Source organism: Mesoplodon densirostris, chromosome 4, assembly GCF_025265405.1.
Source record: "Mesoplodon densirostris isolate mMesDen1 chromosome 4, mMesDen1 primary haplotype, whole genome shotgun sequence".
NCBI lineage: Eukaryota > Metazoa > Chordata > Mammalia > Artiodactyla > Ziphiidae > Mesoplodon > Mesoplodon densirostris.
The window spans coordinates 26,065,896-26,092,545 of record NC_082664.1 but is presented as its reverse complement, the minus strand read 5'-3'; the positions used below and the strand labels follow the sequence as shown (position 1 = coordinate 26,092,545).

At 41.7% G+C, this 26,650-nt stretch overlaps 1 protein-coding gene across 4 annotated transcripts in view; it reads left to right on the top strand.

Annotated features, from left to right (window-relative positions):
- Positions 1–26,650, top strand: part of NRXN3 (neurexin 3) — a 1,648,921-nt gene that overhangs the window by 51,394 nt on the left and 1,570,877 nt on the right. For 2 of the 4 annotated variants that reach the window (XM_060097973.1, XM_060097972.1), the window contains exons 3-4: positions 3,158–3,187; positions 6,062–6,073. In XM_060097973.1, the coding sequence (XP_059953956.1) occupies positions 3,158–3,187; positions 6,062–6,073 (42 nt within the window). The remainder of the gene's footprint in view (positions 1–3,157; positions 3,188–6,061; positions 6,074–26,650) is intronic. The other 2 variants (XM_060097971.1, XM_060097970.1) reach the window with 1 other exon arrangement.

Genomic DNA, 26,650 nt, shown 5'->3' with positions numbered 1-26,650 from the left:
ATAAGAGAAGATACTAATATAAAAGCTCACAAAAGTGCAAAAATTCCCTCCTCAAAAAGCAAAATAAAACTCAAACCATATTACGTTTACACAGTTTCTCCCCTCTCTCATGTTATTTCCTGTTATACTTGTTTATGTCTGTTTTGCTTTGTTGCCTACAAAACCAAAGTTTTGACACCAGGATCTCAGATTTGCACTCCTGTCCTGATATTTCTATTTAAGATTTTCTATAAGTTGAAGAATATGTGCAATTTATTTGAGTCACAGTACTGCAACTACATATGTAGCTTAATAAAACCTGACAAGTACATATTTAAATTTGAAAACACAGGTGGTAGATATTTGCATTTTAAAAGGATTCTTCCTTTTACAAAAGTTTGCACTTCAGGGTTCCATTATATATCCAATTCCTCTTAGTGCATTTGTCATACAATTTAATTTACCAAAATTTGATTTATATGTCACTCTAAAGGGGTAGCTCTCAAGTTCTAGTGAGCACAAGAATCACTAGTGCGACTTATTTAAAATTCAGATCTTTCCGCAACTCCTCCCCAAGATTCTAATTCATTAGGACTTGGGTAGGGCCCAATCTCTTCACTGTTGTTAAGTATCCCCAGCCGGTTGATGCAGGTGGTCAGTGAAATGTGTTTTGGGAAACACGGCTTCAAAGAAACACAGGTAATACATAAATGGGCCCAACTGTAGGGGCTTCTCCAGGGCTTTGAACACCCTCTGAATACCAAGTGTCCCGTTTCCTCTTCATTTGGCAAATTGTTGTTTACTCTTCTGCCTCTCTTCTACTCACACCTCCCAGCTGCCAAACATCTTTAATTGCAGGTATAAAAATGTTTGTCCTTTCATTTCAAAAATGAAAGGACAGTTATCTCAATAAAGCCCCCAGCTTTATTGAGATAACTGACATATAACATTGTGTAAATTTGAAGTATATAATGTGTTGATTAGATACACTCATATGAAACACCTTCATTTCATCACACAGTTACCATTTCCTTTTTATGATGAAGACATTTAAGGTCTACTCTCTGAGCATTTACATTTCAAGTACACAATATAGTACTATTGTCCTTTTATTTTTAACCTCCATTTTGCTCTTAGGGATCTCTTTGGATCTTCCTTATTCTTATTCCTTTCTTCTTCTTTTTTTTTTTTTTTTTTTTTGCAACACGCGGGCCTCACTCACTGTCGTGGCCTCTCCCGTTGCGGAGCACAGGCTCCAGACGTGCAGGCTCAGTGGCCATGGCTCACGGGCCCAGCCACTCCGCAGCATATGGGATCTTCCCGGACCGGGTCATGAACCCGTGTCCCCTGCATCGGCAGGCAGACTCTCAACCACTGCGCCCCCAGGGAAGCCCTCTTCTTCTCATTTCTTAATGCTGACAACCCTCCTGTGAATTCACACACCTGTTCCCGTTCCCCCTTCACATACACCAGCTACCTGGCCCAGACCCTCCCTCTTAGTGTGCTTGATCTGGATGCTGAAGGCTATGTCTTGGTCCAGAAATATCAGGCACTTTATGAATAGTTACTTCTGCTGAGGTTCCTCTTAGTCAAATCTCGTGCCTTTGTTCTTTCTTCTTCTTATCCCCTCCAAATACCCCTTAAATACCAAAACTTAATTTTTTAAATAAAACAAGTTATGAGAATGACTTGCTTTGGCATGATTCCCTTCCTCCATGAGTATTAATATCCTAGGCCTTGAGAGATGAATGCCAGACATGTACATTTAAAATATAATAGTTTAATGAAATTTGTTTAGAAAAAATGACTGACATTTATGGCACATGTATCTATGTATTTAATATATCATTGATCTTTAAAAAGTTAGTTGCTTGACCCGTATTTTGTCTTTGATTACTTCTCTAAATCTCTGGTTATCTCCAAAAACATTTACAGATTGCCATACTTTAGAGATTTTTCTCCTTTATAATCTCCTATATCCCCGAATTTTACTCTGGGTAAAGTTGAGATCACTCTGGGGTGATCTCCAAGTAACTCCGGTAGTAATAAAAGCAACGGAAGAGCCAATAGCCATCACGGTTGGCTACTGGTTGGAAATCTTTTAATAGATGTATCAGGACTTATGCTTCCCTTGAAGTAATGAGCTCTTAAGAGCCTTGTCTGACTTCCACAAGAACATAGTGAGAGGTTCTGCTACTTGTTTATTGGGCCTCCGTGTACCTTCTTTAATCCATTCAGTGCTTGGCTAGGCTTCTGTGATCAAAGGTGAGGGACTTTCTAGGAAAAGTTGGCGGTGGAGGAGAGATAGAGGTAAGGGGTGTGGTTGTCACTGGGTGAAGGCAAGGATCATATGGAGATAGTTTCAGGTTGTCTAATTAACTGTTGAACGCAGGAGCTCATTTTTTTAAAAAAATATTTATTTGTCATTTATTTCTTTATTTAGGCTGTGCTGGGTCTTAGTTGCAGCATACGGGATCTTTAGTTGCAGCATGTGGACTAATTAGTTGCGGCATGCGAACTCTTAGTTGCGACATGCACGCGGGATCTAGTTCCCCGACCAGGGATTGAACCTGGGCCCCCTGCATTGGGAGCGCGGAGCCTTACCCACTGGACCACCAGGGAAGTCCCGCAGGAACTCATTTTGTATGTTCAGTGTGGTCCATTTTTGTAGAAGCGACTACTGTATCTAGGGGGAAAGAAAAGTTGGATGGTAATCTCTGGATGTGGGATTACAGGTGATTTTTTTCTTTTTTCTTTTCTGAATTTTCCAAAGTTTCTACAGTGACCGTGTATTATTATTAAAAACAATTTAAAAGAAAGAAAGAAACCTACTTTGCCCGGCACCTGGAGTCTCTTTCCTAAGGGACTTAATCTTTAATAGATTTATCTCAAATCCTACCTATTGCATAGAAACAATGGTGAAAGGAAAGTTCTCATGATGTGGCCCAGAGGTTCAGCCAACAAAAGACTGACCTTGAACTGGAGGGCCTGGGACATTCTGCCCTGCATTTCAGTGCTCGTTGCATGCTCCTCAGTATGCGTGGATGCCCCTGCCACTCCTTCCCCTCAAGAAGTACGAGAAGACTGCCTGGCATTTGGGATTCTAACTGTGTCTTCTTTCTTTTCTCCTTCCCCTCCCCACCCCTGCTCCTCTTCTCCCCTCTCTTCCTTCCTCAAGGCCTCTCCCACCTCATGATGAGCGAACAAGGTAGGTGCTCTGTGCTTGTGGTGCTGCAGCTGCCTGAATTGCTTGCCTTCGTGCCTCTGGCTGGTCGCTCAGAGCCTCATCATCCCTGGCAGACCATTTGCTGCCTGTCTCTCCTGCCATGGGCCAGGCTAGCAGCAGGGCCATCCTGCGGTGGGGGGCACCTTTCCCAATGCATTGTGGCTTCCCGCCCCCATCACCCCCTTGGCTTCTCCATTATGCACCATCATTTGTCATCCTGGGCGCTGGCTCTGCCGGGCTGCCTCCAAGAGAGAAGCATGAAACAAGCCATGACGGTGTCGATAATGGGGGTGAATGAAGCTAATTTCAGAGCAACAGAGCGGTTAACTTCTTCCCTAAGCCCCATGCTGGGGCCTCAGGTTGGGGGAGAGGAGCTGGGCTTCTCTGAATTTCACTCTGAGTAAAGGTTTGCTTATTGTCTTCCCCTCCATCCCACTGCCCATTGTAATGACTTTTAGCCCCAGAGCCCCGAATGGTCAAAGGGAACCCTTGGGGGTTTGACTGTTTTCAGTTCTGTATAAAAGCAAAAACCACCGAAAGAACATGCTAATGTCCTCATGGCAGGATTCTAACTCATTATACACCCTGAAGAAAACTGCATATAAAGATCTGTAAATTCAGCATCTGCAACCTAAAATATTCAATTATGCAGGAAATGAACTGTGCAGGAAATTCAGCTCAGCTAAGCACAGGGTGGGCTGTGAATGAAGCCTTTTTCTCCTAAATAAAAATTTTCCATATTATCAGCCTAAATCAGGATTCAAGAACTGAGCCTACTTAAAATTGTCTTTTTCTTCACCGTTCAATTGCTGCTATTGTGTTCCTTCTGCACTTTGGAATGATTGCCAGATGGGTCTACCTGCCACGCCCTGACACCAAAAGAGTGTACTTTAATTTCTCTTGTCTTTTTCAAAATACACATGGGACTCAGTGCCTTTTTTTGGAGGACCAAAGAAAAGGGAAAGGAGAGGTATTTCCATGTTGTGCTGTTTTTTCTTGATCTTTTGAGTAGGGTGGGGCAGCACGGAAGGACACCCCCCCACACACACACCCATTTCCTTACACTGGATCCATCAGACAGTGTTGCCATAAAGGGGAGTATATGATCAGATCAAGGAACAACCCAGGTCTGAGGGAAGTTTGCTTATGGTGTCCAGGTAGCTGCGGAGGTGGGTAATTGAGGGCATCCTGACTTGATAAGGCAGGACAAGGAGGAAGCACACTTGACCAACAGAATTGTGTCCTCCAGACCTGAGCCAAGATCCATGATGTGGACTCTGGACATTTCAATGAACACATGGTCTGGTATAGGAGCAGATGTCAAAGAACAGAGCTGGATGGAGGGGGTCAGGTGAGTTTCCCAGTGTTAGACGGTGCTCTGGAAGAGGTTGGGATGAAGTCTCTCTATTCTTGTAGGTGAGTGAGAGAAGTTATCCCCCTACAGCAGGTTACTATGAGGTGAATATGAGTAGGGGGTGCTCTTTATGTCGACTTAGTATCCAGGTAGTTTGAGAGAGTTATGCATATCTCTACAGAGTGGTAAGACCCAAGCTCTATGAATTGCTGGAATTCGGTGGCCTGACCTTGATAACAAGTTCCACCAGAAAAAGCAGGCCCTCAGAGTCCTGATGACAAGATGCCCTTCTACATTGTCTCCTCTTATGCTCTCAGCTGCCCTTTTGGAGTTCTAGCTTTTACAGTGGCTTGGAAGTCTGAGCGTATCATATGGCTGATGTCATAGCATAGAGTCTAGGTAGATGAGATAGGCTTGTGGGGACTTCTTTAATCTTGATTCAGCTTATTTCAGACCCACTGATGAAGCACATGCATTTCAGAGGGCTAAATCCCAACGTTGGTGTGAAAAGCATTTGGAGAACCTGTATTGTATACCCTTCCCACTTTTCCGCCTACTACTCAACTTCTCTTGGACACTCAACATTGAAGTGTACATGAAGAGAGAATTCAGACATACTATGTACACATGCTCTGGGGGGTAAGTCAGGAATCTTCTAGAAAAAGAGTCTTTAGGCAATGAAATAATGACAGACATGGGTGTTGTGAATCCCTCTTTAGAGAGATTTTCAAAAAAGGATGCAGAATTCTTCTGGGTGGTCAGTGTCACTAAGATTTGAAGGTGCAATTTGCTGTTTAATTTGTTTTTAAGAAGGTCCTTTGACCCCATTCCTCCTCCTCTCATTCTTTTCCATTTCCCACCCTTTGTCTGTTCTTGCCCTTGTGATGATTACCTAAAAAGCCAATACTCCTTTCCTTTTCCTTAATCCTTCAATGTGAAAGAAAGAGATTTCTGTCTGGTTCTTGCTGAATCTCCAGAATTTGTTTTTGATGCCCATAAATATGTGTGGAAATACTAATGTATGTTGTGTGTGTACCACCTATGCATGTATGTCATACTCTTGATCCTCATGACTCCTATTAATGTTGAGAAAATACAAGAGAACTTAGATTCTCTGAAACTTTCCCTAAACAATCTTACACTGGTTAAGTGTGTGCAATTTCACATACATGTGGCTATGCAGTGCTTTTGCATGCAGATTTGGTCATGTTTCTAAGGATGGGACTGAGAAGAAGCTAATGGGATAAAGCTTAAACGTGAAGCTGATGGAAGCAGCCTTGCTGGTCACACTGTTTAAGCAAAACATTGTGCATTTGTTTTGTGCTGCCTTCTCAAGATTGTACTGCTGTTGCCATTACTATTGTGGGTTTTGTTATGTGTGTTACATTTCTTTGTGTGTCTGCAGTGTGCTGATGTTTTACTCTCCCTGCTCTCTCTCCCTCTTGCCGCCTCCGTGGTGGACACCATGCTTCCTCTACATAACTGGACGTTCCTTTCTGTAGGTAGAAGTAAAGGTAGAGATCATTTTATTTTTATCATTATAACTATCAATCTGCCTTCTGAAATATTCATGTATACAAGGGGAATTGTTGATTCTGATGAATATAGTCCAGATTTTAACAGTGTTTTTAACAAAAACTAAAAAAAAAAATAAAATAAAAAGCCAACGCTACTATTTTCCTTCAATGTACTTCATACTCGGTGGTTGGGGATCGTTCTGAGTTGGCCTGCCTCCCTCTAAATCCGGGATGAGCCTTACCCATTATGGTGTGCTGTTTCTAGCAGGAATGGGGGGTTCTGAAAGTGGTTGTGCGGTGTTGGGAAGATATATTTTACTTAAATCAGGGTATTCTAAGATCCCCTCCAGTAAATGTATTGAAGAGACAGGGAAGATGTGAAATGAAGTGCCAATGTTTCATCACTTGGGAATAACTGAATTCAGGGAGGGAAGGATGATAGATGAGAAAGGGGAGAGGATTGGTGGATAGCTTGAAATTTTATTTAATGTGAAATTTGGGGGATATTTATTGCTCTTTTATCTTCTGTGTTACATATTCTGTATTTTGGGGAGTGGAAGTCTGCTGATTGGGGGTGATGAGCTGAGAATGGTGGGACTGGAGGTGTGGAAGAACATAGGCATGGCAGTGCATTACATCATAAGGAAAAAGTGGAGAAAGAGACAACACTGGATTTTAACTTACCAAGTCCACCTTTTGCTGGGTAGCCTGGGAAAAGGCGAGGCGCTGAGCAGATGCACTTGCTCTGATGTTCTGACATGCCTTTCAGTGCTTCACACCTTTGGGTACCACAGCTCACTCATCCATCCCTAATCAAAGCTGTCAGCGACCTGAGCCTGGAGGACCTGCCTCACCAGCTCACATTGGATTAGCTGTTCAGGACTGAAGGGAGAGATTAATTAATAAATTATAAACATGAATTTGCATTTGGTTCTCCCCTTTTCCTTCCTAACTCTCCAGTCCCTATTTCTGTGAAGCCATGTGCCTCTGTTTCCTGTAAAGACTGGCAAATAACAGAAATAGGAAATGTGAATTCTGGCGTGAAGATGTTGAAGAAAGATGGGGCTGGCAAGATATTGAAAATGTTGATTTGATGACTAGTCTGTGAACTGGCCATCTCTCATTTGAATTTCATGCCTTTCTTGATTTTTAAAAAGTTATGTATGGTTACCTTGAAGTGGTTCAGTCCTGTCACTTTGGGGTTAATTGATTGCCTATTCCTTTTATGCTAATCACAGGGGCGGGGTTCATCCTCCGAAATCTGTCATGGGGACCTCTTACCCTGTTATGAGCTTGATACCTTTAGAAAGGAGGTGGGAAAGGGGAACAAGGAAGAGGAATAACGATTGAAAGGGTACATCTGGCTGCCCCCTCCACTTCTCTACTTACTGTATTCAACCAGAGGCTTCTAGTGATCTCTTCATAGGTAAAGTCACCAGTCTTTGCCCAGGACACAACCTTTCTGAAGCACGTGGCACTGTGTCACTTGTCCCTTCTCCCACTGGCTTCTATGAGAACACATTAGGGTCAGTCTCCCCTGCCCCCCACTCCAACCCCTGAACCTCTCTCCTTTTCTTTCCCTAATTCCCTAAAACATCCCATAAGAAAGAGGTCTTTAGTGTTTTTAGATTTTGCACATGGGTATCTTATTTTCTTTCTCCAGTCACTGCTACTAACACTGATTGATCATTTCCTATGTGGCAGCCATTGTGCCATGTGCTTTATATGCCTTATCACACTAAATCATCACAACTGTCTTGTGAGGTAGATGATAGTGTTATCCTTGCTCTATGGACAGGTAGATCAAGGCTCAGAGAGTTAAATAACTTAAGTCAGATGGCTACTAAGTAAAAATGAAACTCAGAATCTGAGCACCTAACCACTACTCTATATTGCCTCTCTTGGGTCCAAGGATGACATCCATGGATATGCCTCCTAGCTACCTCCCTGGCACTGACCTGGCTCAAGTTCGAACCTGCCACTTTTTCATTCTCCATAACACATGTCCATATAACTGTACTGTCACTTCAATATTTAAAGTCAACCTTCGCACCATCTGGCCACAAACCAGCTTCCTTATTTTTGTTAATGGTTCTCCCGTCTTCCTTATCACCTGGGCTTGAACTCAGCAATTGCTTTCTTTCTCCTTCTTGAACTTTCCTACTCCCAGGTGATGTTAAGAGAGGTTGTTGGGATTCTTGTTTGGAATGTCTCTTGCATCTCTATTTGACACTCTGGTTCAGTTCCCAGTCAGCCCTTATTAGATTAGTGCCCTAGCCTAATTAGTCTCTGTTCTCTTCCAGTCTGTCCAGTAACTGAGAACTGCTTCAGCTCTGCTGTCCCCCATATGGAGTGCAGGATTAGCTGTCTCACTTTCAAAGCCAACCCCTAACATGGCCTTTTTACCTTTAACCTTCCCCCCTGTTAATCTTGATGCAAAATTGCTGCCAAATATGATACCAAATAATCTTCCTGGACCTTTCCTCGTCTCCTAGTTTTACTGATTCTGTGTGTCTCCCCCATGACAGCTCCACCTCCTCTTGTTTCTGCCCACTGACATCATACATAGATTTTATCTCCTAGTTGATGATGTCAGTGCTCTGCGTGCTGCATGCAGATAGGAGCTTTCCTTCCAGGTACCCCTCTACTCTCCTATATTAAACTTATTTGGGGATTGGGCTACTCCCCACTACTAGACTGCAAGTATGTTGAAGACAAACGTATTCATTTTTTAATGCCCAGATGGGTCAAGCATAGGAGGTTATACCAAGAAGGGACTCAAAGCCCCTAATCCTTCTTATCCTGCTGTCAGTCATCTTCCTAAAAGGGAAAATAAAGCAAAAGTAAAATTAAATCGGATCATGTAGCTGATCTGCTCCAAAGCTTTTGAAGGGTTCCTGTATAATTGTCAACATGCCTTCTCCACTTGATTTTCTACAATAACTTAGCCTACTCTGCACTATCACCCCTACCAGGCCCCTTGTCTCCACCGAAAGTCAACAGCTCACTCTGCCTGAATCCACACTATGGTTTCCTGCCTCAGGCTTTTCCTCAAGCTCTTATCCTCTTTCTTGAATGTCCTTGGAACACCCTTCTCCCCCTTATCACCCTTTAAGGCTCAAGCTTCCTAGGTGCACCAGACTTTGTGTTTCTGTTATAAAGTACCTAGGCCAAACTGCCCTGAATCAGACTTATTCATGTGTTTCAATCACCCCAGTCCCTAAAGAACCTTGCACCCATACTGCACATAGCTCAGTACTTTGTCCAGAGTTGTACACCAACCTATGCCCCTTATCACTACCCCAACCAACTGAGCAAAGGATCTCCAGTGGGTCATGGGGTGAGGCCAGATGTTCTGGCTCCAGTTCCCTCCTCACTCAGGCCTTCTCTTGGCTCTGTGTGTGCAAGTGACAGAGGGAAATTGTCATAGATTACATCAGAATAAAGGTGAGAAAGTCTTTGGATATATTTTTAGGAGCTTGTCAGAGAAAAGAATGCCTCAGATTTTGTCATTCTTTTAAAGCTGAGTGATGAAACAGTAAACGTGTAGTAGAAAGAATTGTGAAGTTAAATCTACAAAACTGAGCAGGATGTTTAGGCTATAACGATAATCGCCATATTCAGGAGGTCATTGGGCTGCACTGGGCCAAAAGCAAACATGACTTTAACTAGAAGTAGCTGACCAAAGGAGTTCTTCAGCAATCAGTCTTGGTCAGCTTTTTTGACTTGATTTTGACTGCCTTTGTTTAAGTGTTTAGAGTGCGTTTTGGCCTCCATCCCCCTTTTCTTGTCAGTTTGGGGACTGACAATCCTGGGTTAGATTACCAAATACTTTCCATTAGAATGAACTTGGAATAGGTGTTGCAGACTCAAATGCCTACAGGGGCTTGACAAGTATTATCAAGGAGCAGATCTTGTAGTAAGAAAAGTCCTAGTGTAAGATCAACAGTAGGGAGTGGTACGGATTGTGGCAAACTGGAAAGCACAAATCCCGTCAAGGGCAGCAGCCTCTACTTGGCTCCAGCTGATTGCTGCCATGCGAGAATGCATGCCCAGTGTCACCAGAACCTCAAGATAAGCCAGAGTAGATTTTATAAAAATGTCAGCTCATGGCATCTTTCTTTCTCTCTATGTATATGTATACATACAGTCACATGAGCCAAATGATTTGGCCCTTGAACCACAAGCTTTTGGCCTTTGGCTTGAGGAGAAAAGAGGAGTAAAATATTCCTCCAAGGTTTCTTGCTGAATGTCAATAGTAGGCAGCATGCTTGATTAATTTTCGCTTTGCCCACAGCAGTGGTCAGGGCACCAGGAATATTTCCTCCCCTTAGCACTACTGCCAGGGAGCCTGATCCATGTGTTGGCTGAAGTTAGTTTTGTAGAGGGGAGTGAGCATGGGTGGAGAGGGTATGGAGGATGCCCAGAATGACCAAGAAGAGAGGTCACAGACAGCTTCAACAATTGCCAAGAACCAGCACAATTGGTAAATAGTAAGGGTGGCTAGGGGGCATTTAATTCCTTTTTCCTTTTGCTCTACAGAACTTTTTATCTCCTAGACTAGATAGTGTTGACCCTAAGTTTACTTTAATCCATCAGATTTTAGAGACCCCTTCCAATTTATATGTAATTTTCCCCTGTAGATTTGATCACTGGCCTTTTAATGATGAACTAGTCAACACTGGCCAAACTGGAAAGAGATAATTAAGCTACATGAACTTGAACATGATTTCATGTAGATTATATTTTGCTGGTAATAACATTAAAAAAGCTCATTTCGGGAGTTGAGGCCTCTCTTGTCCCTGCTAGGACACAAGAGCCCTGCAAATAAGTTACTGCTTTGATAGCCAACTGTTTATGCAAATTAGTAAATGCAATGCCAGCTACTAATTATGAAAATAAACTCATCTGTGCTCTATAAATATCTAATTATAATAAAATAAGGGCAATATTATATTTCCATCTCTTGCCTCATCTGTTTCTCATCCACCACTGATTTGTCCTCTTGACAATGAATAACATCATTTTGTTTTTAAAAGAAGCCTATTTTCCATGTTTTATTATTTTCTTCTAATGTTTTGAAAGTCTGCAGGGGGAAAATAGGTTTATTTTAAACACAAGAAGTAAAATTGCTTGATTTTAGCAACTCTGTTTTTGACAGTGATATCTAAAATGGTGCTTTAAAATATGAAAAATGTTTTTTCTCCTTCCCTGTTTAGGAATATGCATTGGACACTGAAGGAATTTTTTAAAAACAGGTGTTTCTTGGAGCATTTTTAAAAATGTGTAAATGTGAACAGTAGATTTATTAGCAAAATGAACAATGGATCAATGGGATGTTTCAGTTAAGTTCCAACTGGCATTATATATAAAGGAAAATATTTCTCAGATTTCTAACCAATATGTCTATTTCCTCCTTCTCAATTATCTATTTGGATTTAGTATTTACACACAGATTTCGTTTCTGTGTGCATATATCATAAAACACTTTCTCCTCCAAGGTGAATGGTGACCTATGTACGTGTATAGACTTTTGCTTACCAAGGCAAGTTGGTTAATCTTAGAGGACGTGTAATTTTCAACTTTGATAACATCTACAGGATGTTTTATTAAATTGTATTATCTTTATGAAACATTTATAAAGAATTCAAGCAAAATGCATTTCCTTATGTGCTTAGGTTTGTCTATGCCATGGTGTGTTTTTCAGGTGTGTGGGGCAGTGTATATACATCTGGGTATAGGTACAATTTGTCCAAATACTTATTAATAGGTTTATACTGGTTGAGTATGTTATTACACGTAGCCTTCATTGGTAGAGTACTAAAAATAATTCATTCCAGTGTGATATACATCTGAATTTAGCAGATTGTGTACTTTAACACTTGAAAAGCAATGGTTATTCAGCATTCAACAAATATTGACAGAGAGCCAACAACGGGCCAGGCCACTTGCTAGGTATTAAGTACACAGGGCGGACCCAGGAAATATGGGCCTGTCCTCTGACATCTTGCTAACAGTCAGTAGACTTTGAAAATGTTTTTCAAATGTCACAACCACCTCTCCTTCTAAAGCCTTACATAAATTCTGTTTTCGACTTATTATTATATATGTAGTCTTAAAATGATTTTATTTATTTTAAAGGGAAACTGTCAGGTAACAATTCAGTTAGTTGACTCCCCACCTTTTAACTTCTCAGAATCAGAAAAGAGAACTTGCTTTGTATGTGAAAATGTTAGGCATTTTTCATTTATTTATTTGTTTATCTTTATTGAAGGATAGCATACATAGTGTAAATAAAACCTATGAAATCCATACTCTTAAGTGTACAGCTTAAATATTTTTTAACCTATATACACCCATGTTAAATACCATCCAGACTGAGATATACAATGTGTCCATCATCCCATAAGGTTCTTTCCTGCCACTTTCTACAGCTTATTTTTAATAAATATATTTTATTCCCCCTACTTCCTTTAAAACTGTGTGATTCCATGTAGTAATCAGCAGGCAGTCTCCAGATTGCTTTAATTTTCATTAAGAAAGATTAACCTTGCAAGACAATGAGGCATTGTGGTTTTCACTATGTGTAAATAGAGGCAGAAATGTTGCCCTCTGGTGAGGTGGAGCTTTGCCCGGTTTTTGATGATACTCAGTTTTCCCTCTGCACAAAGAGAATATCTAATTGATATCATTGGGTTTTCCTCTTTTTTTGAAGGCATTTAGTGGTGAATAGAACAGCAGGGGTAGAAAAGACCATATGCTTTGTAAAAAGCCAGACGAATAGCACTTTGTGATGGACGTCTGATTTTAACAGTGACACATCTTTCATTAAAATTTACATATAAAGTAAGGGCAGGCACGGTGACATGAAAGCTAATGCAACTTGCACCTCTTGACATAAGAACAATCACAAGAAACTGGAGATCCCAGATGGCAGCTTGGCTTTTGCCATCCTTTTAATAAGCTACTAACTGCTAATTATTTCACTCTTTTGGGCAAGTTAATTTACTGTTGACTCTTAAAGAGATACTGCTCTTTTCTCCCCCCACCCCTCAGAAAACAGTTCCTTTCACCTGGAGCTGTGACAAGTGCTTCCGTGCAGGTTGGAAGCTTTCCAGCCAGTTGGAACAATGATGGCAAGCACTGGTGTGGAAAATGTCGCTGAGTAAACAATATTTTTTTGGGTCCTTTGAATATAGCGCATTTAAAAAATTCATTTGGCTAAGGATCCATTGTGTGTGCTTGTGTATGTATAAGTGTGTAACAGCGATAGTTCAAGCAGCCAACACAGGGAGAAGATCTGAAATTTGGAGCCCATTTAAAAGTGAAAGAACAGCTGCCTTTTAAATGGCTGCTAATTCTGACAATTAATGCTGTTTTGTGTGTGTGATTTTCTGTAATAACCGTTAGGAGGGATGATGGTGTGTAATAGCTCATTTCCTAAGCTTTATGGTAATGTTGCATAGCAAAGACCAGAGAACTGAAAGAGAACCAGGTCCCACATGCTCTGGAGCCCTTTTAAATGAAAAGCCAGCAAAGTATGCTTTTTTCTGTACTTCGACTTCCTTATGATGATTTTATATTTTAGCCAGACACAGATTATTGAATGAATGATGTGCAAGTGGGCTTGGATGCATTGGGAGTGCGTGTTTGGAAAAGAACCTTGTTTGTGACAAGCTGTCTGACAATCAAAATATTTACTTAAAGATAAGCTAATGACTGTTTCTTGCAAATGCCGGCAGATCCATTATTGAAATGAGAGTCAGTACTTTGGCTTGATGCTATCCAAAAATAAATATCAAACCTCAAATACTAGTGTGTGTGTGTGTGTGTGTGTGTGTGTATTACACTTCTCCCTGAACAAAATAAAATGTGTATCAAACAACAAAGGTAGGAAAATCTCCCAACCCACTTTCTTGAAATATTTAAACTGAACTTAGGATCTTACTATAACCAGTTGCTCCTAGTTGCTGTTAAGAATCACTGAATGACTTAAAATATGCATTGAAAAGAACATATTCTTGAATTATTGGTGACATCTCTGAACATGAACTTAATAATGTGAGTTTCATGGTCTAATATCATATCTATAGTGACTGGCATGTTACACAGTTGATGGGAGGACTGTGGAACACAATCAATACTAACCATTTGCTTATTGTTTAAGTCTAGAGGAACTAGAGATGTTTTAAAATGTTATATTTCTTTAAAACTAATCACCTGGTTTCAAAATAGCCCCAAGGAAAAACACAAGTGTATGTGATTTGGGAGAAATTTTGTCATCTTTCAGAATCTGATATTATATAGTGTGTTAATCCAGGTTGCTATTTTCAGAAAGAATTTTGACAAGTGCTAATAATATTTCAAGAAAAAAAGTATGGGAAAAATAGATTCTTAAAACACAGATTTAAAACAAAATTAAACAGATTTTTTGACCTTAAGACTTCTCAGAGTCTTTGTTAGGACAATGAAAATTTTGAACCTCTAGGAAAGAAAATGTCATTTTCAAGTTACCCAAATTTATTTGATGTGAAATTCTTTTTTGTAATTTACATTTTGGATGAGACAGCTAGAATTAAAACTAGTTTTCCAGTCGAAAAACTTTGGACAAGATAATTCTAAAGTCCCTTCTGAGTCTAAAATTAAAAACCTTAATGTCTCTAAATTTTGAAAGAGGCTTTTGGATTGCCTTCACTCAAGAATCCTTTTTAACTACATTTTCTGTTTGATTGGGAATAGTTTTTTGGATGGGTTAGTTTCAATAGAAAAATTACTGCTTCCTGGTAAAGTACATAACACAGATGTTAAAACAACTGTGGTTTTAAAGACACTAGTCTTGTTAAAGTACTCCCAGTTTGTATTACCTAAGTACTATAATAGATATCCATATAGTGTGTGTAAACAATGCTTCTGATAATGGCCTGCTTAGCTCTAGGAAAAGCTGATCTCAGCATAAGATGGGAAAATTACTAGGAAACTTATTAAGTCTTATTCGCTTTGAAATTTGGAGGAGGTTAACAGTCACCATGGCTATTTCTCTACTGTATAGCTAAGGTCATTCATCTTATCACTGAGAGTTTGGCTATCAATGGCTTTTTTTTTCCAGACAGTGAACATGTAGGTGAAAGAAATTCTTTCTGGTAAGAATTACTTGTATTTTATTTAGAAATCATTGACTCAGCTAAGGATTCTGTGGCTCTCTCACTGCAAGCCTGAAGACTTTGTCCTATTTATGTGCCGCCCGTTCAGTATGAAGTGGCTGCCATTGATCCATCTGTAGTAGACCGTTTGCCTGGGGCTATTAATCTGGCCTTGGAGATGGAGTTTGCTGAGCCAGCCATAATCGCCCTCATTTCCCCAAGTGACCAATAATGGGCATTTACCGATGCGTTGGCCAAAACTGTTATAGGTGAGATTCCCAGTTTTAAACTAATTGATCCATGTGGCAGTTGAGCCTGGAACACCAAATATCCAGGTGTGAGTAATTCTAATGCATGTCAGAACTATGGAGTAGAAAGCGCACTGAGGTAAATGTCAGGAGACCTAGTTCCGGGTGCTGAGGAAGAAAACAGGTAGATTAAAGCACTGATGTTAATGCTCGACACTTAAGTTATATGAACTCATTAAGCCTCATATCCTAATAAGTAAAATGGGAACAATAATATTACCTACTTGGGAGGATACTGAGACAATGTATAGAAAAGGCTTATGCTAGAGCTCAGATCTAACATAAATAAATATTAGTTATCATAAAGATTAATAATAAGCTTTAGTTATCATCATCATAAATACACCTTGTCAGCATACCATCGGCCTTGGAACTTTGAACAAATTAATTCATCTTTTTGATCTTCTAGTCTTTACCTGTGAAATTCCTACTTGGTGGCTTTGTTCTGGGTAATAATTGATATCATGCAGGTAAAAGTGGTGTGCAAATTAAAACGGCACTATACAACATTAAGGAATTAGTAATCCATGAGAATACGAGCCCCACAAAATCTGGGGCAGTATCTGTGTTGTTTGTCATGGTATATTCAGTGCCTGCCTCAGAGTGGAAATGACTTGGTCAGTATTTGTTGAATGGGCACTAGGAATCACCGAGTTAGTAACACTTAGCAGAGTTCAGTACCACGGACAGCTCCAAGCGCCTCCTTGATACTACTGCACTTTCAGTAGGAGGATTTGGGGCACCTCCATTGCAAAAGGGAACCATTGGCCTCTTCCTTTAGAGCCACCCATAACAGAAAAAAAAAAAAAGGAATCGTGTTAAAGCCTGATTGTTCTTCAAGTCTTCAGTGGATGTGCTTGCTCTTTTTCTGTGCATAAAGAGCTATGGGATTTCCTTATGTTACCTGATAAAACTATAAGGGTGATAAAGAAAACAAAAACATTTAGCTAACAGTTACTTTTTTAAAAGAGCTGATTTGCTTCCCCAAATCTTAGAAGGATGTAATTTCAGAGCTGAAAGGGAACTTAAAACTCCTTTAGTCCGCCCTACCGTCATTTTGTGGATGACAAAACATATGCTGAGAGGGCATAAGTGCTGTGTGTGTTGCTCTATTGACAGTGCACAGCGCTGTTGGGATCGGACCCGGACTTCCTGACTCCTGGTGCTATTTTCTTTCCCCTCCCACGAAGTTGCCTCAAGTTTTCTTAGTCATCTTCGCTGCATGAGCGGCATTTGCTATAGATTATTCACAGGCTGCTGAGATCATTATCGATAATGTCATGTAAGAAAGATTCTGGAGATACGGAGTGCGTGCATTCTAACTAAGCAAAGCTGTCTCTTAAATTACTTGACTGCCCTAGGAACTGATGCAACCCTAGCTTTTGAAGTTGTCAGTAAATTGCTCTGACTCTCAGGATTTAATAATGCTTTGTACCACTTATGGACTTGCCCTATCGACTGCTTTGTCTTGGCTGAAGTAAGATGGTGACACCAGTTGACTTAAAAAAGCTTTTGCACCCATTTTTTTTTCTTTTTACTGTTCCCAGGTTGACAGTCTATTACAGAGTGGATGCCTGTGAGAAAATCCACTTAGGACTAACTTTCAAACTGTTACTTAATAGTTTTTCCACTTCCTTTCTTCCTTAAGAATAGTTTAGTAATTTTACTTATGATTTTCTTTAACTAAAAAGGAACATTCATTTTTCTCAAGTAAGAATGTATTTGTCTTTAAGCCAATATCATTTCTTTTTTTTTTTTTTTTTTAATGAAGTTTCTCCTTCAGTGTTAGCCATGTGTCTGATAGGTTAAGTTTAGTACCCTTCCATGAGGCAACTTTGGGAGATGTTGATCAGTGCATGAAATCAGCTCTTAAATTGTCACGAAATTGCCTTCCTTCAGACTGTTTTGATCACAAGGGCTCTCAAGTGTCAAAGTCCTTTGGAGAACTAGATAAATAAAATGCATGAGCACTAAGCTTTGTTTCCCAGGATAGAATAAAAGTGTTTTCTACTATGTGCTTCAGCTTTGATAGTGATTTGTTAAAAGGCAAAAAGAAAGGCGGTGATATTAAACATTTACAAGAGTGATTTAGTTGTATTATCTGTGCTCTACCTCTTTGTTTAATAGTGAAATCAGCTAATGTTGAAATAAATGCCATTAAACCCGTGGTAGTATGAAGGTCACTGCCTCGGCAAGGTTAAAGTAATTTGTGGAGAGTAATGATTTTTGTCAACTTTCCAGATCCCTTCCTGTTTTGGTCGGCTTCACTCCAAAAATAATAAGAAAAAAGTACATTTGAGAATTCACAGGCTCACTTTCTCTTTTGCATCTTGTATGCCCTTTCTGGCCAACCAAGAGCTGGAAGTCTTTTGTGCATTTTTTGTTTCATCTATTTAGTGGACAGAGACAGGCCAATTCTCCCTAGAGATGAGAGGTTGAATTTCCATTCACTGACTCTTCTGTCAGCCCTTGCTTGGCAGTTTGTTTTAGAGGTGAGGATCACTGTCTCTTCTTTCCTGGAAATGGTTTATCTTGTCTGAAATGATTCTTACATTTCTCTACCAATTCCTTTTTGACCTAGAGCAAAGATTTTCTTTTCTACTTTCTCATTTCACTTTAAAGAAGAAATCTCTGAATGAATACATGGCATTATCCCCATTTACATCGACAAGAAAATAGAAGTCCAAGGTTACAAAACTAGTTACAAAACTACAGTTGACCCTTGAACAACATGGGTTTGAACTGTGAGATCCACTTATCCATGGAGTTTTTTCAATAGTAAATACTACAGTACTACAAGATCCATGGTTGGTTGAATCCATGGATAGGAAACAAAGGATATAGACGAACCATGTATATGGAGAGCTGGCAGTAAGTTGTACACAGATTTTTGACCCCACAAATGGTTGTGCCCCTAACCCCTGCATTATTTAAGGGTCAACTGTATTAGCAGAACCAAGATAAACTTAGTTTTTTTAAAATTTATTTTTGGCTGTGTTGGGTCTTCTTTGCTGCGTGTGGGCTTTCTCTAGTTGCAGCGGGGGCTACTCTTCATTGCGGTGGCTTCTCTTGTTGCGGAGCACAGGCTCTAGGCACGTGGGCTTCAGTAGTTGTGGCTCGCGGGCTCTAGAGCACAGGCTCAGCAGTTGTGGCACATGGGCTTAGTTGCTCCGCGGCATGTGGGACCCTCCCGGACCAGGGCTCGAACCCGTGTCCCCTGCATTGGCAGGCACACTCCCAACCACTGTGCCACCAGGGAAGCCCAAGATAAACTTAGTTTTGTCTGACCCCAAAGCCTAAGCTGATTCTACGTTCCATACCATCACTTCAGTTAATTTTCTTTTGTGTAAAATGGCGATAATGATACATCATAGTATATTTTTAATAATGTACATAAATAATATGATATATAGTGTGTTATAAATAATACATTACTTTTGGTAAAATTCAGAAGTAAATGAACTAACATATGTTAAGCACATAACAAGAAGCCTGGCCCTTGCTACAATTTTAATAAATAATATGTTCCCTCCGCTCTTGACAGTAATAATAAAGTAAAATTGAATTTAACAAGCATTGAGTATAAGGGATACAGGAATAAAAATCAGTCTTTGTTCTTAAGCAGCTCACAATATAGTAGGAGGAAAACATCTATATAATGAATTCCAAAAGCAATTCATATTTTTTTCTCTTGTCTTGGGCTTTGTCTGTACTAAACGCTACTTAAAATGTGACAGCCTTTTTCTGGGGGCAAGTAGTTTCCTGTGGGGTTGTAATGTTATATTGACATGGCCGTGGCAGCTCCTGTGGCTTGTTTCCCCACTCTTCTGTGTTTACTTGTTACTAAAGTCCAGAGAGTGGGTTGGGAACAGGACAAAACAGAGAGGTACAGGGAAGTAATGGTGTGTATTAGGGTAGGCTAACTGCTATAACAAATAATTCCCAAATCCCAGTGGCTTAATACTAGCAAAGTTTCTCCCTCACATCACAGTTCAGTGCAAAGTAGTGGGTGGTGCAGGAGAGCTCTCTCCTCCACAGAGTCATTCATGCACCTGGGCACCTTCCCTCCTATGGCTTTGTCGTTTTCTGGAAACTCAGCCTTCACTGCATTCACCTGGCAGATGGAGAGAGAAGGAATGATGGAGAGATGGAGAGAGGAGAGAGAAAGAGAGGAACATGAAGGATTTTTTTTAAAGGGTCAAGCTTGGAAGTAGTGTGTGCCACTTACTATCAGCCAGAACTCAATCACATGATCTCATCTAATTGCAAAAGAGGTTGGGAAATGTAATTTAGCTGTGTGCCCAGGAGAAAAGGGAAAGGAGTTTGGTGGATACAATGGCAGTCCCTGCCCCAGTGGGTGAGTTGTGTTCTATTCTTACATCATCTGTGTCATGCCTATTAACCTTCTTCAGTTTACCTTTGATCAAACAAACAAACAAAACAAATTTTTAAAACGCCTCTGTGGTTTCTATGAGTTAGAGGGCCCCTGTCCATTCCCTTTTCTATAATATGCATATACATGATTTTTATTTTATTATTATTATTATTATTATTATTTTTTTTTGTTTTGTTGCAGTACGCAGGCCTCTCACTGCTGTGGCCTCTCCCGTTGTGGAGCACAGGCTCCGGACGTGCAGCCTCAGCTGCCATGGCTCACGGGCCCAGCCGCTCCACGTCATGTGGGATCTTCCCGGACCGGGGCATGAACCCATGTCCCCTGCATTGGCAGGCGGACTCTCAACCACTGCGCCACCAGGGAAGCCCCATGATTTTTATTTAATAAAACCCTACAAAGTTACAGTAGTGTTTCTCAAATTCATAAGAATCACTCAGGGAACTTGTGAAACTAAAGACTCTTAGTTTTACTCTTAGGACCCCAAAATCTGCAGGTCTAAGTTATTCTTATGATCAGGCAAGTTTGACATACACAGTGTTGTAGCAGATTCCAAGGAATAGAGCAACCAAAAAGGAAGCATATGAGACTTTACTAAAAGTATGTTGTTGTATTTTATGTAGTTTAAAGCAAGTTTCACATTTATTGTAGCTTATAAACCTAGTTGTTATACATGAATTTTTGTTGTAATCTTTGTTTTAAGAGGTTTAATCTCAATCTGGCATCCATAAACCAAGAGCTAGAAGTGTGGTTGAAATCTTAGCCTGAGTTGATAGTGGGGCCAAATACCTGATTCACAGGATTTTATTTTATTCTGGTCACTGGATAGGAACACTTTAGCGTGGTTTCCCCCTCACCCCTTTACCACCTAACAAGGGACACCCTTGATTAAGAGAATGCTCGTGTTACATTAAGACAATAAATAGGAGTCTCTGTTTGATAGGCCTGCTTATTTTTTGTGTCTGACTTGTGCATAGTTAAATGATGGCAACCTATTTTAGTTTTTAGATTTGTATTATTTTACTCTACGTGTAGAAATCACAAAAACCATGATATTGTGAAATGCGCCCCTTTCCTGTAAAGCTGTGCCTTTATTCCATGTAGAGAGTGGTTGGCTGCATTGTACTTCTAGAATGAGTGTCAGAGTGTGGATAATTCTGGGCTTGTGATTTTTTTCTTTCCCCTATTTTATCTGCCTCTATTTGTGTCTTTGTGTGCGAGTCTATGATTACTATTGAGTTTTTCCGCTAAATGCCAGCAATTATCTCACAGGTGGAGGGATTAGGAAAGAGCTGACAGAATCGTGCTGGGATTAGAATAATGTTCCCTCCCACCCCCCACCCACCCCGAACCCACTTTAAATATAGTGAAGGAGGGAGTGGAGACTTGGAGGACGTAGGCAGAATGGGGGGGAGGGGTGGACAATTTGCTTCCGGTATTTAAATCCCTAGATAGCGGGAAGAAGAAACTCCTGATGAAAGAAAGCAGAATTGAAAACCTAAGCAGGTCTGGGGTTATTGTTTCATAGAGCTGGGGATGCAGGAAGGCAGGGCAACCACTTTTCTGTTCCTCTGCAACTTGTTTAAACAACCTCTTCATCTGAGAGTTGTTGTTTTTTTTTTTTCTGTCTGACAATTTATTAGGCGGGGGAGATGGGAGCCAGGAGGGTCTAATACAGGCCCAGCCAAAAGAATTTTGGTGAGACGTTATCTTTCTTCCCAGCCGGGAATTATTTATTGACCTGATATGTCAGTTAGGATGCTTTCAGCTGCAAATAACAGAACTTTCAGCTCAACTGCCTTAAACAACAAAGGGAATTCATGGGCTCAGTTCTTGAAAAGTCTAGTAACTCAAACCATATGACCAAGAACCAGTGTCTCACTTCCCCCATTTTTCGGCTTCGCTTTCTTGGCGTTGGCTTCATTCTTGGCAGGCTACCTCCTTTGTGATCCTGACATGGCTGACGGCCATTCCCAGGGTGATCTGCTTTTTGGTTCATGTAAATAAAGAGTAACTCTCTTGTTCAGCAAGAGATTCAACAAAAATCCTGGAGTTTCCAACTAATTGGACCAGTTAAGTCACACGTTTATTTCTGAACCAATCACTCTAATCAGAAGGATCATAGGGCTGGGTTTTGCTGGTATCTTGGGCCTGACTCATATGCTCGATTCCTGAGTTGGCTTTTCCTGTAGCCCATGGGATTCAGGGGGAGTCTGGATATTCCACCCCAAATTTTGGGAATAGGGGAGTGGAAGCAGAAGCCAACTGCACCTGAATAGAAGAATTTCAAAATCCGAAGTCAAACCCAATTAAGTCCTTCATCAAAAATCAGGAAACTGGGTGGGTATCATTCACCCTCACCATCTGGCTGTTAAGTGGTCCTATTTCATGAGGAGGGGATGTCCATGGCGGGGGGCTGTGTGCCCCAGCAGAGGCTCCATTTGGAAGCAGAGAGCTGGGAGGGGAAGGCCACTGGCATCCTGGCATCTGTGTAATCAAGGTGTCAGCATTTTGGGATCTTAGTTCACTGATGTGAAAAGAGGCAGTGAAAATGTCCACAGGAATGGAGTGAATGCCAGGCCCAGCTAGCTTCAGGTGAAACTGCTCTGGTGGAGTTTTTTCCTCCTGCCTTGATCTCAGGCCTCTGCTTAGGTCACCTGACATGGATTGCTATTGATGGATAGCTGAGTGAGGCAGCCCTCTAGTCTCAAGTGTTTTTAACAGAGTAGCTCTCAGTAAATATCTCTTTCTCAAATGCCTTGCCTCATCCATGGAGTCTTTCTTTTTAGCTGCTGCTTAATCAGCCGCTGCCCCTTAGCACACTGACCTAATTCTTAGCCACGCATTTTGTCTAGGCTTCTGTGGCAGCGCCTCTCCAGTGTGGCTGCTGATGTTAGCTCCACCTTGACCTGTGGCCACTACTCTCATCACCTGCCTTACACCCCAGTGTAGCAGGGACCTTTGGCCAAAGGGGCCGCCTGTGTGGCAGGCAAAACAGAATGAGTCTTCAGGGGCAGTAGGTGGGCGGACGTGGTTATTATGGTCTCCAAACCAAGCGCCACGAGGACAAAGCCCCCTCTTTAATGGGCTGCTGCCCCTAGCAACAAGGTTGCATTTGACCTTCCTCCAGCTGCTTTCTAGGCCAGTGCTTCTCACAATTTAATGTGCGTATGCATCATCTGGACCTCTTGTTAAAATGCAGGTTCTTATTGGGGAGGGTCGGTGGTTGGGATGGAGCCTGAGATGCTGCATTTCTAGCAAGTTACCAGGGAATGCCCATGATGCTGCTGGTGTGCGGACCATAGTTTGGAGGAGCAGGTCTTTAAGGTCATCACTTTGAATGATCTTGCAAGTGAGACCATCTGGTTCTTTAATAAGTCCGTACACAAAGGAGGAGAGCAGCACTCCTTTGGAAGTGGAGGGGAGACCTGGGACTCAAATTCCTAGGAATCATTTGTTAACCATCAGGCAACTGAGCAGGTGACTGATAAAACACAAGCCTTCTCGTGCTCCTTGGATGATAGAGGTGGAGTGATAATCTTGGCCTCTGTTTCCAGGTCTGATGGGGTATGGTGACACTGGCTTATCTCCCAGGAGCCTGGGGAACATTCAATCATGTCATCTGTGATCGGCATACAAGTGCTGTTTCATCAGTCCCACAAGTAGAGAGACACGGGGGACAGAGTATAATTCAATCTGCACCATACTCTACTTCATGTTCCTAAAAAAAGCCTGCGTCTGTAACAAGTCACTTCCCAGACACATTTCAGGGAGTCTGCACAACTCACAAACTCCCATTCTATGCTGATTGTAATTATCAACAGGTAAGAACATCAAATGTGTCCCAGTCCCAAGTCCCACCCCCTTGCCCAAATTCACAAGCGTTCCCCTTACACACAGGTGGTTGCTGTGGGTCAGTGGTGATGACAGTACACACTCTTGCCAACACGGGGCCGAGGCTGCAACCCCACACATGGGCTGTCCTCTGGGTATGATCTCAATCCAGTTTGCTCCACAAATGCAGTGCTCTGTTCGGCCTTATTTGATTTCACTCTCCCTATTTCCTGTCTGTATAATCCCCCAGTAAGAATCAGATCTAAACAGAAACATAAAGGAGAAAATGTGTAAGAAATATAATCTGACAATATAACAAAGCAGGATATTTAACTGTCTGATTGACTCCATTTTATTTGGACTAGAAGGAGGAGAAAAAAAACCTCGGGATGGCTGCTGGAGGAACAAAAGTGATTTAGGAGCTCTTATTTCACAATTGGTTGCCTGTGCCTGTGTTGGCTAATGGATTTATGAGGAAGCTTGGCTCCGGTTTCCAGCTGGTAGTTGCCTGGGTTCAGGTGTTTACCTGGTGTCTTCAGGGATGCTGCATAAACAGCTGTAAGTAGAGCTAGTTATTCAATCCGCTCTGAGAAAGGTTACAGTGTGGGTCTTAGGGCTTCTCCAGGGATTAATCCAGTACCAGGAGAGTCAGGGAAAACACACACCATTTGTGAGGGGGAGCCCTCGCTGGGATTTTGGTTGTTATTATAGTTACAAATGGAAGTGTTTGAAACTTAAATCTGAATTTAGACAGCAGGAGGAGAAACATGGATGGAAATGAATTATTTATTCCATCACTGGGGTCCCAGAAGTGTGGAGTGGGCGTTAATCTCCTTCGCACAGGAGCCTCTGAGCAGGCTTGAGGTCATCTGTGTGAGATCTGACTTTATCTGCTTCTGGCCAGACACCTCGGCTTCGATTAATTTGCCTTGAGGGTAATCCAAATAAGACCCTTTATCTTGCTGTTCATAAAATGTGAATATTTACCTAGCATGTGGTTCGAGGAGCCACATGTGTCAGTGATTTCTTTTAATCCCATAATTTCCCAGTAGGTCTGAAGGGAGAGGGTTAGAAGCAGGCAAGAGACAACTCACACTGTCAATCTACTGGGTGTCGGGGACACGGTGTGGATTTCCCTGCAACACCCTCCAGCTGAATCTGCACAGTAATTCAGGGAGGGAACTTCTGCTGTTCCCATTTCACTGGTGGGAGTTTAAAGAGATTTTAGCATCTCACCTAAGGTCACCCAGCTCTGAATTATCATTGTTGGGGTTCAAGTCCAAGCTGTTGTCATCCCCCCACCTTGCATTCTTTCCACGGCCCCAAGGTACCAGATACAATGAAAACATTTAAGAACTTTCCCCAGGCTAGAAAGGTGCAAGCAGATAGTTCAGGGGATTACAACCACAAATAAAGACAGAACAAAACCCGTTCCCCGTAATTCACACCCCACTATCCTGTCTCTGTTTCTTTCTAGGTTCATAAATTTTTTTTTTTTTCGGTACGCGGGCGTCTCACTGTTGCGGCCTCTCCCGTTGTGGAGCACAGGCTCCGGACGCGCAGGCCCAGCGGCCATGGCTCACGGGCCCAGCCGCTTCTCGGCATATGGGATCTTCCCAGACCGGGGCACGAACCCTCATCCCCTGCATCGGCAGGCGGACTCTCAACCACTGCGCCACCAAGGAAGCCCCATAAATATTTGTATGTGTAAATGCTATTTTCCTTTCCTCTTCCCTGCTCTTTGGTGAGCACAATGAGTTGTATTAAAAGTTTCCCTCAAGGCTCTCTGCGAGATTTAGCTTATTCTTGATAAAACATTTCTGAGACAGTTGCCTAAAGCAAGGCATGGCAGATCTAGATGCTTTATACATTTCTGTCTTCAGTCATCAAGGCAGAGTACCTGGTTCTATGGTAGAGATAGGGGAGGAGGGGCCAGACATACTTCTTCCCTCCATAGTTTTGAAGTTTCAAGGTCCCTGAGCCAATGTAGACAGAGGTGTGCGTTTGACAGTGCTTTGTGCCTTCGTGGTTTCCATGGACTTCAAAGCATCACTTGTTCCCCTTCTAAATCCACTTGTTGAGTGTCTGTCCTGTGCTGGGTGTCAGAGGTTTGAAGATCAAGTTATTGGACAACAAAAAGTTGCCTCCCTGAAGGGTCCCTGAGCACAGATGAGGGAGGGCTCTGAAGGCATATCAGGCGGGGACTCTTGGTACAGGCTTTCTGCTTTTGACTGTTCACCTTCCTCACTGAACTTAAGATCAAACTCCTGTTTCTTCCACACTTCTCTTTCCTTTATACCTCCATAGAGCAACCTTGCTGTTCTTTTAATTGGCTCCTGAATTTAGCTTTAGTACAAACTGAAAAACTTTATTGAGCCTCTACAGGTTATTAGGGGCTGGGTATATAGCATGAATTAGATAGGCCTGGCCCTTGCTTCTGAGTGCGTACAGTTTTGGGGGGTGGGGGGAGGACAGCTGTCAAGTGTGTAATTGCACAAGCCGTGGATGTTAGGAAAGAGCCGTAGAGTGCACTAGGAAGGTGGAGTTGGGGTTGCCCTCCCTGGCGTTTGGAGAGGAGTGATCATTTCCCCTGGATTTTAGCTCTGTTTGAACATGCGTCTCTCGTGTCTGCGCCTTTGCCCTGGCTGCTGTGTGATAATGCACTCTGGAGCCCGTGCGTTCCAACAGCCATATTGCGTTATGCTGTGTAGCCTCATTAAATTTCTCTTTGTTCTCTGATTGTCTCTGTCGTGTTGCCTGCCTTGATACACTATCTTTTGTGAGACTGCAGGCAAATAAATCTTCCCTAAACTCTGTACTCCGTATGTCACTCTCCCAATGAAACACTGTTTTGGATCCCCTACCCCCTTACAGGATAATGTCCAAGCTCCTTAGCCTG